Genomic DNA, 14,482 nt, shown 5'->3' on the forward strand with positions numbered 1-14,482 from the left:
TACAAGACAAATGTAACAGAAATCGCAGCAGGTTTACCTGTGCGAAATGCTACAAATTCACCTGCGCCAAATGCAGGGACGATGGTCACTGGATATGCAAACGCTGCAAAGTTTGAAAAACTCCATTTTTTTATAAATAAAACATAAAAACAATAAAAACTTGTGTTTCCACATATTTTGTGAATTTGTGTCTTTCATATTTGCAGGTCAGTCAGTGTGTGGGATATTTGGTATAGATATGGCAGACTTTTGTGAAGGTTTCCATGTCACACACAGAGGTTTGGCCTGCCTTGGATTTGAGGTACTCTGAGTAAAAAAAATGCAAATGTGCCAGGCCTCTGTGCCAGGCCAGGTAATGGGTGTGATTGCATAACAAAAGCAGGAGTAGAATGGAGCTGAAAACCTGCGAAAATCACAGCAGGGGTGACAAACACCTAGGGACTCTCACCAGAAAATAAAAACTCGGTAAATCTAGTGTCAAACGATGTGGCATCGATTTGTTTCTTACACATTACATAGTCCATATCAGTATAGATATCCAGCATGATTTTTCTCCCATTGAGATCTGACGTGTTTTCAAAGTGTCCCTTTAATTTTTTGAGCAGTGTGCATATGCTTGATTAGTTCACTCATGAATAACTAGGGTGTATCACTTCCTTGCCATCAAATCAAACTTTTCTTCCACATTCTCTTTGTCAAAAGAGAGTAAAACATCCCCAATACAATAAGGTACAAACCATACAGTACAATAAAAGCAGGAAAAAAAACACATGAATCTTTCCGATATATTCAACACAACTGATAATTAATATAAACACAAAGCACATAAAACAAGACCAGGCAAACAAAACAGAATCACATGACCTTGTTCCAATGTAGACAAACTTCATCACTTAAAAGCCAGTTGTGAGAAGAAATAGTGATAAGTAACCGTACTTCTTATGTGTTCTGTTGTAATGTTCCAGTCCTGAAAAAGAATTCTAGGCCAGAACATTAGGCAAACGCTCTCCCCTTTCTTGCCTGACGATACTCTGTACGGCTCACGAGTTTTGCGGAGTAGGAGTACAAAGATTAAAGGACGGCTTGTTCCCAGACTCGCCGCTACTCAGCCACATCTCTCTCACATCCTTTGAGTGTCTCGTGTCTCCGGTACAGCTGACTGCCTTCCTCTCTCACATGTGTTGTTTGTCGAATCATGTCTGTGCTATTTTCCCATTGCTTTTAAATTTCTGCAAAAATAAGTGAATGATTATATTTTATAAGTTAAACAGACAACACAGTTGTCACAGGGGACTGGAGGTACGGTAGCATGGTCAGTGGCCTCTGGGCTATTTGAGTTGTCAGAGCCCCCCTACTATTTTCCATGACGGTGCAGTTGTCGACCAGGGGCCTCTTTAATTAAACAAGATTAGTTGAGGCCCCTTTTTAGCGAAGGCCCCTGGGCTTCTGCCAGGGTGAACCTGTGCTTTAGAGGACCGCCCCTAGAGAGGATTATATCCGGCACCTGTAATGTTAATTTTTCTAGGTAAAGCAATGGAAATGGAAATATATATATATATATATAAACCCTTTCCATTGCTTTACCTAGAAAAATTAACACTACAGGTGTTAAAAAGCACAGGTTCACCCTGTATATATATATATAGTTAAATTCAGTGTGCACATTTACTGAATGGGAAAGTCGTGTTTTTCCTTGTTTATTTAAATTGGATTAAAATTTTAAGCATACTAGAATGCAGCCTTTCCTAAATGCCAGTCTGAAACATACTGGTTTTTATCTGATGTGTTCTGCCAGACTTTGCCCTGCAGATCCCGCACTGGGTATCTCTGGAGACCTCAGCCAGCCTGAGCTTTTCAAGTACCAGTGGAAATATATTTCCGTTTAAATGTCTGTATTCATTTACATACATTTATATAATTGTCATCCATTCCATTTTGCTTAACTGGAGTAACAAATATGCAGTATCCATCATGCACGTTGGCTCTCATTAGTGGTACATTCATTTAGCAGGTGCTTTTGTCTATAGTGATGTATAAGTGAGAACCAGAGAGCAGAGTTACCCAGCATCACTGGGGCAACTGTGCTCAAGGGCTCAACAGTAAAATTACTCTGTTGGCTGTGGGATTCAACCCAGCAACCTTCGAATCAGGGGCACCCACAGAGGTACTCCTCTCCCTGCTAGATAATAATAATTGATACGTTGTTGATCCCTATGGGGAAACTGTCTTCACATCTCCCTCATCTTGTTCTTTGTAGAGCGAGCTGTCTGTAAAGGGCAGCCACCTACTGGGGCACCCAGGGAGGACCCACAGACATGCTGAGGCTGAGTTTGAACTGATGACCTTCTGATTACAGGCACACAGGCTTAGCCCACTGAGCCACATGCATCCCAAGGTGATGACATGAAAGTGGACAGACTGACAATGTGGGCCTGAAGGGGAAACTTATATAAAGTAAAATATAAAGAAATACAGCCCCAGCCTCCCACACTGGGAGCTACATCCACACTGGGAGCTACATCCACACTGGGAGCTACATCCACACCGGGAGCTACATCCACACCGGGAGATGTGATGTTCTTTCTTATGTCATACTTCAACTTTTTATCTGTTGCCAGCTATGAACTTTTAATGAACATTATTAGGTCTGTCACTGTCACATGACATCCTTGTCCCTGTCACATGACATTCAGGTCAGCATCAGCCATATTGTAGTTTGGTAGCATTTTTCATTTGAGTCACAGGGACTCTGTAATAAAAAAGTCTTCCGTGTCTGTTTTGACTTTAAAGTGTTTAAAATAAACTTTAAACAAAACTGTAAGATTTTAATTGTGTTCAGAATGTGTGCAAAATAACCCCTTTGAATATCGTTACCTGCTTACCCAGTACAGGATTATGGTGAACCTGCCCCATGAATGACAGGATGTGAGACAGGGAAGTCCCCTGGACATAATGCCAGTCCAGGGATGTCCTGTAAAAATCCATCTTCCAACTGCTTATCCTGTATAAGGTTGAGATGAGCCTGGAACCCATCCCAGGAGGCACAGAGCATGAGGCAGGGGATGGAATGCCAGTGCAAAATTGCCATATAAAAATGTTTTATTAAACCACGCCTCTGAGTGCTCACTGGCTTACCTCTTGCAGTGTTATTCATGTACAAGAGCTTCTTCTGGACTTGGAGGCTGAAGGACTATGGACCCTTGCAGGTTTTTCAATGCCATTCATCTGCCTGGATCTACTGAGGCCTGTTGGGGCCTGTCAGGGTCTACCAGGGTCTCCTGGATTAGTCCAGGTCTATCAAGGTCTACTGGGGTCTGCCCAGATCTACCGGGGCCTACTGGTGTTTGTCCAGGTCTGGGTTTATTGAGGTCTTCAGAGGTTTGTCAGGGTCTACCGGGGTCTACTGGGGTCTGTCCAGAGCATGGCAACTGAAGTAAGGCTAACCCCTTTGCACAATGCTGTCACCGCACACTATTTGTCGTGCCTCATGTCAACGGCAGCTGCTTGGCCCCTCCCTAGCCCCCCTGACGGCTTGCAGGATGGGACCCCCTCCCGCTCCAGATGGTTCTATGGATTATAGGTTATGTCTAAAACATGATTTTTTATGTACTCAAAAGTCCCAGTGCAACACTGTCTTTTTACTATGTATGTAATTCTCTCATCCTGCTTTGAATTGCAATAAACAACTCACAGCCAGAATGATATTAGGACAGCAAACTGGCTAACGGTACCAGTTTGCAATCTGCAGGGGGTATTCTTGGTGTTAAATCTTTAAGCCAGATACTTAAGCTGTATGGCTTCGAAAAATACCCAAGTGTAAAAGTGTATAAACATGCAAGTCACACTAGATAAAACAGTTGATTAGCCAACACAATAATGATTATGCATTGCTCCGTGCCCCCAATCCAAAATTTCTGCTCATCAGCAAGATATTTCACGGTCTTAATTTATCATGTAATATATTTCAAATCCCCGCAGCCCAGTGTCTGGATGGCTTCCGTGATATTGTAAGTTCAGAGGGTTAACACCCAAGTTAGTGTCCCTCTCCTGGATGCCAGAATTTCAGGGTGTTGTATTTGGCCTGAGTTCCCCTTATCAAATACCAGGATGACGTATGTACAGTACTTTAAAGAAGGCCTGATTACAGCCAAACGAGAGTTCAGTTGATTGGATGGTAACATGGTAATAGATGAGGTCACCTAATATTTTCATACGTGACTGCACTTGGCAATAGACAACTTGAAGCCCATTTGGCATCTAGAATAAATATAAATATCATCTGTCAACATCTTGGGAAAGAGTATTTGTGATAAATGAATTTGATTACTTGATAAAGGGCTTGACAATTTCGTTCTGCTGCCAGAAACATGAAAATATTAGGCCTTGTCATATGAGTGTCAGCTTCAGATAATCTTCAAGGTAGGGGCAGGAGCAGCAGTGAAATGGGGGAGGGGGGGGTTACTGACGTCAGAAAACATTGTTTTAAATTACACACTGTGCTTATAATTTGGGTATATTCATACAATCGGGGAACGGCTAACATGCAAGTCGTACCACACAGGTGCGTTCGGGAACTTTGGTTCCATGTGATCGACATCACTCAAAGCCAATGAAAATGAGGGACAGTTTCCTCTCCGCATCCCATTGGCTCCTTCACAGCCTGCATTTGAGGGCTCGTGGGTCATCGGCCATAGCTGGTGAAGGAACCGTGGTGGCTCATTCGGGAAGTGTATACCTGTATTAATGTGGTATTTAAAATTGTATTCATTTTCTTAAAGGGCAACATTTTAATGTGCATACTTTTTTTAATTAAATAAGTTATTGATGAATCCGATCATCCCTAACTAACCACTCTTCACGAGTAAATCTTTTAATATAACTGCGAAGACTTATTTTCAGTGGCCGTAGAAAGTAGGCCTACCTTTTCAGTTAACATGGAATCTGAGATAAATAACGTACTCTCCTTAATCATGGCATGAACAATAAAGTCATAGTTTTTTTCCTTGTGCAAAGGTTATGCGAAAAGAAGAAGCTGCAGCGGTTACCAACATTTTTTAAAATAAGTGTGAAGTTACAATTCGCAAAAATATGAAATGGCAAGATACTGCGTTAATGGTTAATAAGTACGTAAACTAAATATTTCAATAATTTTAATTAACTTATGTCGAAAAATTTGGGATGGCAAAACAAACCATTAACATTTTTAACGGTATTTCGTTATATGTGTCATGAATGTATCTATAGTGTGATATTCAGTTGAACATCAAGTCTCTATTCTACAAGCATGACAAAATAAAGCAGTGACACCGGCGCCTGATAGCACGGCAAACGGCACGGCACACTTCCGAGAAACATACTGTGAGTTTGCACTTGTTTTAAACTAGATCACTGGTAAACTTAATTAAATGCCTTACAGATCGTCTTACCTGGATGGACGACGTTAAACCAGGTCATTGAAAATAGTCGTTTATCTACTCTACAATTTCTGTTTGGCTATGATGTCATTATATAAATAGCTGGCTGTGTATAGTTTAACAGCAGGGGTCGCTGTCAGTTATTATAACAGCGAATATGATTTCTTATACTGATGGAAATAAACGCCCGCTGAAGTCTTTATTTGCGTTTGCATAAGTTCGGGAACAGTAACCCAGTCCTCCATTAACAATTTTAGTGATGCACAGGTGAGATTAAGAAATGTGCATAATACTAGCGTCATTACTCCTAAAGTGTCATTCTTCTTTAATGTCTGCGCATGAAAATGAGCAAAGGAGTGCCAACACAGGCAATTCATCCTTATTTTTCGTGTCTTAATTATTATAACTTTTTCCAAATTGTTTAAACATATTTGCATTTTGCATGTAGGCCTATATATTTAAATGGTAGTATACCATTATGTGGTTGACAAAAGTTTTATATATTTACACCTGTTCCTACGGAGAAAATGACATAATTTCATTATGATTGAGAAATCAGAACACTGGAAAGTACTAGAACAACGTATCCCAAATTAGGGAAGTAATTAATCTGTACTTAATTAAATAATTAATTAAAACAGTTACGTCATACATAGAAATGTACTAAAATACAAATGCAAGGTAATTCTTATAATCAGGCAGGCTATATTCAACGATATTTTCCGATTTATTAACATGCTTTCATCGATTTGTGATATCGCATCATATGAGGATATATGTGATTTTTAAACATAATACGGTCATTCCTGTTATAAAGTTTAAAAGCGTTTCAGTCGGGGTTTAACATCGTACTTAATGTACCGCATTTTCACTTTGCATGGTATATGCCTTGAACCGAGTGTTCCCCTTGGAGCGTAGTACAGCGCTTTGTATTGCACCATTCCCTATGTCTCTCGCAAAGCGCGGCTCCCGGTTAATTCTGCAGCGTGCGGGGAAGGGAGGGAGGAGGGTGCTAGACTTGCTCGTTCACGGCAGCCTCACTTCTTTACAGTATTTCAGCGAGAGTTGGCCAGCACTGGGGGAGTGAGCGGCAGAGACGTACAACGAAACGGAGGAAGCGTGCGTGTCCGCGTGGATTGCACCACCGCATCCTCTACGCTGAACATGCAACCAGCCATGCTTTGAACTGCCGCGCCAGTCCCACCCGCTTTCGGCATACATTGCATTTTTATTTTATATCGCTATATCGTCTACGTTTGCTCTGACGGTAGTTAAGAAGAGATAGTAACATCGGTGATGGCATTGGTAATGGAACCTATAAGTAAATGGACACCCAAGCAAGTACTGGACTGGATGAAAGGTAATATATATGTCTAATTATATTATGTGAACAATGATGTGATTGTGCATTTAAAGTATTAATTTCTATATCAATTAGCGTATGGGTAGTGAATGCCTCGCATGCTACGCTGATGCTGGCCTTAATAATGATGAAGCCGACGATCCTGACGTAATTCGTTTTAAAATATAACGCTTGTGATCTCACATTCTAACGCAGACCTCTGTTCACTAGGTGGGCATATTCAACTCGAATTATATCAACGTTACTATAGTTTATGTTGCTGCCGTCAATGACACAGGACTGTGGCAAAGATCAGTCGGATATAAAAAATCCATAGTTTTAAATTAAGGTGGTTAATCAAGAAGTTGCTCACCCTTAGACAGTCTAATTAAGTAAGCTGACGAGGTGAGAAGTCGAATCCAGCCAGGGCACATCTGTGGTCATGCTCAGGGATTATGTTTTTAGTCTCTCTCTCTCTCTCTCTCTCTCTCTCTCTCTCTCTCTCTCTCTCTCACACACACACACACACACACACACACAGAGACACACGCACACACCAATCAGCTAAAGCGTTTCAGGCTAAACCTAGCACCATGGACAGCGCTCAACGCCGTCACTGTACGTTACATAAAGCCGATTAACGGACCTTTCTACGATTTTATTGTAGCTTATTGGTGAGTATGTGAAGCGGGTCTATATTGCTCGCCTGATACAGAAGCAAATAAATAAATAAATCAGCAAGCACTGCATAATATATTTCATCTGCGTCTGGAAACATGCAATTCATTTTACCCCTCCGTTTATACTCGGAGAAAACTACCTTGCTTCTAATATGAGAATTATGCAATATGACCGTTTAGTCAAATTAGGGGATAACTTTATATATATTGCTTATATATACATATACACATGCATGTACACGTATGCATATAGACCGCTGTAATATACTTTGGGAAATAGATTTATTTGGCTTGGATTCACTTTGAACGTGCACTGGATTGCTTTACCGATGATGTGCTTGACAATTATTTTGGTGTGGAAAATCTTCATGACGTCAGGGGCATAAGGATTTAGAAATGGCTGAGTAAATGCTCACAAGCCACGCAAAAGTGAGGAGATTGTACGACCTAAAGGTTTTTTTCTTTTAGTGCTACCGGCTATTGTATGGTAGGTAGCCTATGAATTGGCGCAATTAACGACGGGGGTACATAAATAGTTTCGAATCAATAGAATATTGCCTGTTTTGAAAGGCGAGCGACTAGTTCCTAGAAAAATGAGAAAGATCGCGTCCTGATCATCGGTCCAGATGTGCAGAAATCGCCGTGTCATTTGCGGATCCGCTGCACTGGTTCAGCGGGCTGGTCTCCTCCTTTCGGGGTGCATTCTGAAAACGGCATTCAACTGCTAGGGAGGGAACCAGTGCATTTTCACCGCTGTCCCACAAAGACACATATTACCAAGCATTGTCAATTACTTAAAGATATAATCAAGATGTGATATGGCGGGAAGTATATGAGCCGGACTTTCTGCAGTTCGGGCCATTTCGTAATGGCACTGCACCAGAGGCATCATGTATCCCGAAACTGGGGGGGGGGGGGGGGGTGAAAGGGATAATATGTGCTTTCGGCTTTAACCCAAACCGCCCTTGCTCATTGCAATTATTGATTTAATTCGGCATTCCCCGTTTTAGCTGACTATAACACCTAATTCGGCAGCTTCGCGCATCGACGACTATTTAAAATATAGAATCAATCCCTGAAATCACAAAAATGTGTTATTTGTATCGACTGAAGGAACATTAAACTCTAACTGGGTATTGTGTGGTATAATACGAGGGTTATTTGATCAGATGAATGGCGTTAAGGACAGAGAGCTTTTTATTTCTCCCCGGCAGCTGCTGTCCAGTGATTTGTGCGCTGGGCGGATCTGCCTTGACACTCACGTTTATTCATCGCTGCATAGTTTATTTAGAAGTAGACATTCCTTTCAAATGTCCAAAAAAGAAATTAAAAGTAACCGCAGTTCTATATAGGAATCCTCTAGTAAAGAGTGGATGCATTTTAGTACAATTACAAATAGCAAGGCGCAGTAAGTTAAATTACAGCGAGGCCATAATTATTATATGTCTTGTAGATTTGAATAATGATAATGAGGTAAAATTACCTCAGCAATTAAAGGTATCATTTAAAATGCATCTATAATGTAAATCATATGTATGCATGCGGGATTATGTTTTGGTTACTGAACCGTAAATCAAATTGTATTTAGTGTAGGGTGTTTTACGCGGAATTTTACAGTGATTTACATGATTTTTACAGGTAGTGATAATAATAAAAACAATTATGTCAAAGTGCCATTATTGGCAAAACTTTAAAAGCAAAAATAACAGAAGTACATGATGGTGTATATGAATATGTGCAGCATGTAAATTGTTTTGATTGTGGAGAACTAGGACCCAGTGATACAACTGCTGATGGTGCGGCTCTGATCCAGACAGCCGTGCTTATCTGACTGGATAATGGCATCACCAGGATGGGATCTTGTTGGGTCTGCTGTTCTGTTCTACCTGGTCATTTGATAGGCTACAGCCAGAGGCTCTGAGTAAAGTAGCACCAGGAAAAGCAGAATAAAATATGATATTGTAATGAGAAATGCAGAGTACAGTGAACACCGTGACAGGAGAGACCTGGTCAACTAAAGTATAGTAACCTAGGGAGGGAAAGGGGGGAGGCACTTCATTTTATCTGGTGCTATATCATGGGAAACACATTGTTGTGTGTGTGTGTGTGTGTGTGTGTGTGTGTGTGTGCATGCATGTGTGTGCATGTGTGTGTGTACCCCACAATGTAATAAAAACCTTAAAAGATCTGTGAATGCAATCAAAAAAGTAAAAATGCCGAAAGTATCGTATTTTGTTTGGTAAGGTTACGGCTGGGTAGGGGTTAAGGTCGTCATGTTGGGATTAGAATTTTCCTCATAGAAATGAATGGAGAGTCCCCACAAAGATATAATTACAAACCTGTGTGTGTGTGTAGTATTCATGTTTTATATTATTGGCTAGTCATATCTGAAAAAAAGAAAAGGGGAAAATGTATTTTTTTTATGATTCAGAATGTGAGGATGTATATTCCCATTACAGCCCCCATTCCCCCCCACAGTAATGTAACATGATGGAGAGTTGAGATGATCGCGACATGGAAAAGCTCATGGAGTCATCAAACTCAGTGCGTCAAACAGCATGGATGCTTGGCTGTGTGATCAGGATCTGCTGAGCACTCATTTCCTTGAGCTATAGGACAGGTTGAGGTGGGCTGATGTAGTGCTATTTTCGGTAGATATAGTATGTTGGTGCCCTGGGTCTATGGGAAAGTGCAGTACAATATATGATTTGATGTTGGTGTGCACTGGGTGTATGGGAAAGTGCAGTATGATATGTGATTGGATGTTGGTGTGCACTGGGTGTATGGGAAAGTGCAGTATGATATGTGATTGGATGTTGGTGTGCACTGGGTGTATGGGGAAAGTGCAGTATGATATGTGATTGGATGGTAGTGACTACTTGGTCTGTGAGAAAGTGCAGTGTGGGATATGTTTGGATGTTGGTGACCACTGGCTCTGTGGGAAAGTGCAGTATGATATATGAGTGGATGTTGGTGACCACTGGGTCTATGGGAAAGTGCAGTATGATAAATCATTTGAAGTTGCTGACCACTGGATCTATGGCAAAATGCAGTATGATATATAACTGGATGTTGGTGACCACCGACTGGATCTATGGGAAAGAGCAGGAGCCAATGCAATACTGGCGATGATATCTAGTGTCTGGATCTGATTTGAAATACAGAGAGGGTGAGTCAGACATCATCAAACACTTAGGGACTCTAGTTTTGTATCAAGTGCTCACTGGTATGCGTTGCATTCAGTGCATAAGAAGCGATTGCATTTCATGCATGACTTGTGACTGCATCCCAGTCCAGCTGTTCAACCAGGTTCCTTTTATCAGAGCACTTCTCTCAGTACCAGGTGCCGGTACTCCACTTCTTATTCAGTACCAGGTTAGGGTACGTTAGGGTTAGGGTTAGGGTTAGGCCTGTGATTCATGTGCTTTAGAATAAGCAGGGAGCCACATCTTTCAAGATCTCGAACTGGGTAGTGGTCAGAAGAAATCTGCTGCCCGGAGGGTCACATAAAAGACTGGCAAACTGGGTTTTCTGTTGGAGTCCTGGGAAGGGTGCTTCTGTAGCGCTTGTGAGGAAAGTGCTTAGTTGGGACTGTTCTTGTAAGATATCCAACTGGAATAACAGATAAATGCTATAAGCAGCGTCTGGGCGGAGGGAACATGGCCGAGTGCATGTATGTAAATGCGGGTCACTCCTGGGTACGTGCTCGCTTGGTGGCATCTCGAGGGCCTCGTATCAGGCTCCTGGGCGCCAGTGGAGACGCAGCGGGGGCCCGGTGCAGTGCGATGGGTCGATATGGCCGAGGACACGGCGCTCGTTAAAAACGGAACTGGGAAAATGGTCGAGCGGAAAATGGATGCATCCTGGGTGGAGTGGCCCTGTGGGAGGTAGTCTTGGGGGGGGGGGTTCCTTTCGTTTTGTGCTATCTCTGCTTAATCAGATGGTGTTATCCTTCCATCTAGTCCCATTGCTGGTGGGGGAGGGGGTGGGATAAATCCTCTGATCAAATGTCCCAGCTTCAGCACAGGCACATGGCAGATTAGAGAAGGAGACTAGCTGGGTTTCGGTGTTTAAGGTGTGTAACCAAGCCCAGAAACGTCCAGCCCAGCTGCGGTATTACAGACGCGGGATGGGGGGATTGGTAAATGGGGCGGCCGGCTCCCGGCAGGTTGCCGGTTTGCGGGAAAACGTTCTGTGGCTGAATTGTTATCCTGGTGCTATCGACGGGATAGCAGAGGCAGGTCTCTGGTGGGATGGGGGTGGGGCGTGTGAGATCCTGCCCCTCCGGTAAAAATTCAATTAGGAGGCAGCATGGCTTGACAGGGACAAGTGGCTGAAAATGCAGCCCGCCGCTGAAAATTGGATCACACTCCCCAGTGAGGCGTGCCGGTCCCCTGCCCCCCCTCTTGCTGAGATGTCACACTTTCCCCTCACCTGGGCTCCAGTTTTTTCTGTGGTCACCCAGAATTCCTTGGGAGGTGGGAGATCGGTTCCCCTCAGACGCAATTCCTGAAATGGATGCAGCCACTCCACCTTTTGGCATGGCGGTATGGGACTGCCATCTGTACCGAGGCGTCTGATTGGCTTCGGGGGGTTTCCACAGAGGTCTTCAAACAAAAATGACAGCAGTTCCCAGGTTGGGGGTCTTGTTGACGCTTCTAATCATACCATACGTGAATGTGGGTCTTATTTACGATTCCTGTTTCTGCTCTTGGACCCTTGTCTGACTCATCGTTGTTCACTGGAGTGTTTATTGCATTAAAGCTCTAATCAGAAAATGGCCTCCTAACTTCTAGCAGAAAAGGCTCCACCATCTGTGTGATGTATTGTAAATGTAACTTCACTTATACCAAATATACAGTGGCGTTTGTGATGAAACTTAATCAGATTGCAGGCTGTTTTTATAAAAAATGAAAGAATTATTAACACATTTAGCTGGAGCAGTAAGCAATACTCGAAGCATTATCATCACTTGAACAGAAGCGTTATCTGAGTAACCAATTTAAAGAGAGTATTAATAAACCGATCATTTAGATGATATAGTTTAAATAGTTTTATTTTAAATTCCCCCAATGCTGCCAGCAGGTTTTGTTTTTGCTGGTGGGAGGTGGGTAGGCGTGTGCGTTGTGGATCTCAGTGGGCGTGTATGCGTGTGTGGTGTGTGTGTGGCGTGCCCACGCAGACGCCCCCTAACACTGGTCCCTGGCCTGAGGACACACACGCACATGCACACAAGTCCACCCCCCCTCCCATGAACTGAGCCCTGGTCATTAACAGAACCCAGCTTCATCTACATCTCCTCTGAGACGTCATTAGTCTTTACTGCTCTAGTGGGATCTATTGAATTTTTGCTGCTAACTCTTTATATATTTTTTTCAGGATAGGTGGCTAAAGTGCTCATTAACTTGGGGGAGGGGGGGGGCTTGAGAGGTGACCCTTAAACCGAGTATATTATGTGCAACAGGTGATATTAAAATATCCATCCATCCATCTTCTGTCACTGCTTATCCAGTGCAAGGTTGTGGGCAGCCTGGAGCCTGTCCCATAATGCACAGGGCACAAGGCTGGGGACACCCTGGATGGGATGACAGTCCACCATAGGGCACACATATACACAGAGAAACACACAGTAAGGGCAATTTAGTGAAACAAATTTCGAACTCCTTCCCTTAGATGTATGAGGTTACCTATTGTGCCACTGTGCAAGACTCATTCAAAATATTACTTCAACAAAAGGAAATTAGTGTTTATATTCTAGGCACAGAAATGGTTTTGCCCATGTACAGTACGTCCTGTACAGTTAGTTATCGGTGATTTATTATTAGCTGCACTGAGATTACAGGGCTTTGAAAACAGTTTGTCCTTCAGCCCTTCTTGGTTTTCCCGCCTTTAGGAATGTCAATGACCTCTCTGTGTTTCGTTTATTTACACGCCGGTCTACTGGGGGCGCTCTGTGTTCCTTCTCGAAAGTTGTGGAAGTGAGTCCGAGCGCTGACACGGATCACAGAGCTCCCCCCACCTTTTAATTTACCCCTGCCTGTCTCTCTCCCTCCCCCATCCTCAGCAGTTGTTAACTTTTGAAGGCCCCCACACCCCTGGCATGCTGAGAGAGGTGGTGTTTTTCTCGGGGGGGGGGGGGGGGGGCGTAGCTTACTGAGCCGTCCACTGTCCGCAGTCAGAGCTGGGGGGGCGGGGCTCATGATTTCAGTGTACTCAGAGAATGGACCGCTTTGGCAAAATTGATCTAGCTCAGCTAATTACACTCTCAGCCCCAGGACTCGTTTGTGGCAATTTGTGCTCCTTTTTCCATTCTAGACTCCCTTTTCTTTTGGCAGTCGATCTCTTCATGGTTATTCATGTGCACCACTCTCAGCTCCTCCCTCACTTTTATTCTGTGCTCATGCTTCCCATCCTTATCCACAACTTCTATCCTCAATTGCTCTATGTGAACATAACAGCTGGCAACTTCCATCCATCCATCCATCCATCCATCCATCCATCCATCCATCCATCTAACTTCTTATGCTGAACAGGGTTATTGGGCACCACTAACTAACAGGACCAGAATGTCACCCTCTCCCCTCAGTTACTGGGAGAAATTTGCAGTTCTTTTCGTCACTTAAAACCAATCAGCACTCTTTCTTCACCCCCGTTTACCTTTCGAAATCCATCACAGACTCCGATTCTTCCCCCATCTTTTCGAACGTTGGCAGTTTGTTACGAAGTTGAAGTGCTTTCTCAGTCGTGCATATTAATATCCATGATGAAAATCATGCAGTATTTCATCCAGCAAATGTCACAACCGACAATTAAATAAACTAAATGCACGCCTCAAAACAGACTAAATTGTCCGTATTCCCATATTCATTAGCGCTGGCAATATTTGCAAATATAGTGTGCGAATGTAGCTGCACTGGAATGATTATAGATGAACTGTTTTGAACACATATGGGGCAATGGTTCAAATCCTGTGATTCGCAGTGTGATGTCACTCTTGGGCTCCTGAACGAGGCCCTTAACCCCAATTGCTCCAAGGACTGGCTAAC

At 43.0% G+C, this 14,482-nt stretch overlaps 1 protein-coding gene across 3 annotated transcripts in view; it reads left to right on the plus strand.

Moving 5' to 3' along the window:
* The first annotated feature begins 6,318 nt into the window (after nucleotides 1-6,318).
* Nucleotides 6,319-14,482, plus strand: part of si:ch211-26b3.4 (connector enhancer of kinase suppressor of ras 2) — a 94,840-nt gene continuing 86,676 nt past the window's right edge. The window contains exon 1 of one of the 3 annotated variants that reach the window (XM_049029665.1): nucleotides 6,319-6,774. In XM_049029665.1, the coding sequence (XP_048885622.1) occupies nucleotides 6,711-6,774 (64 nt within the window). In that variant the 5' untranslated portion in view covers nucleotides 6,319-6,710. The remainder of the gene's footprint in view (nucleotides 6,775-14,482) is intronic. The other 2 variants (XM_049029663.1, XM_049029664.1) reach the window with 2 other exon arrangements.

This window comes from Brienomyrus brachyistius, chromosome 10 (assembly GCF_023856365.1).
Source record: "Brienomyrus brachyistius isolate T26 chromosome 10, BBRACH_0.4, whole genome shotgun sequence".
In the NCBI taxonomy this organism is placed as follows: Eukaryota; Metazoa; Chordata; class Actinopteri; order Osteoglossiformes; family Mormyridae; genus Brienomyrus; species Brienomyrus brachyistius.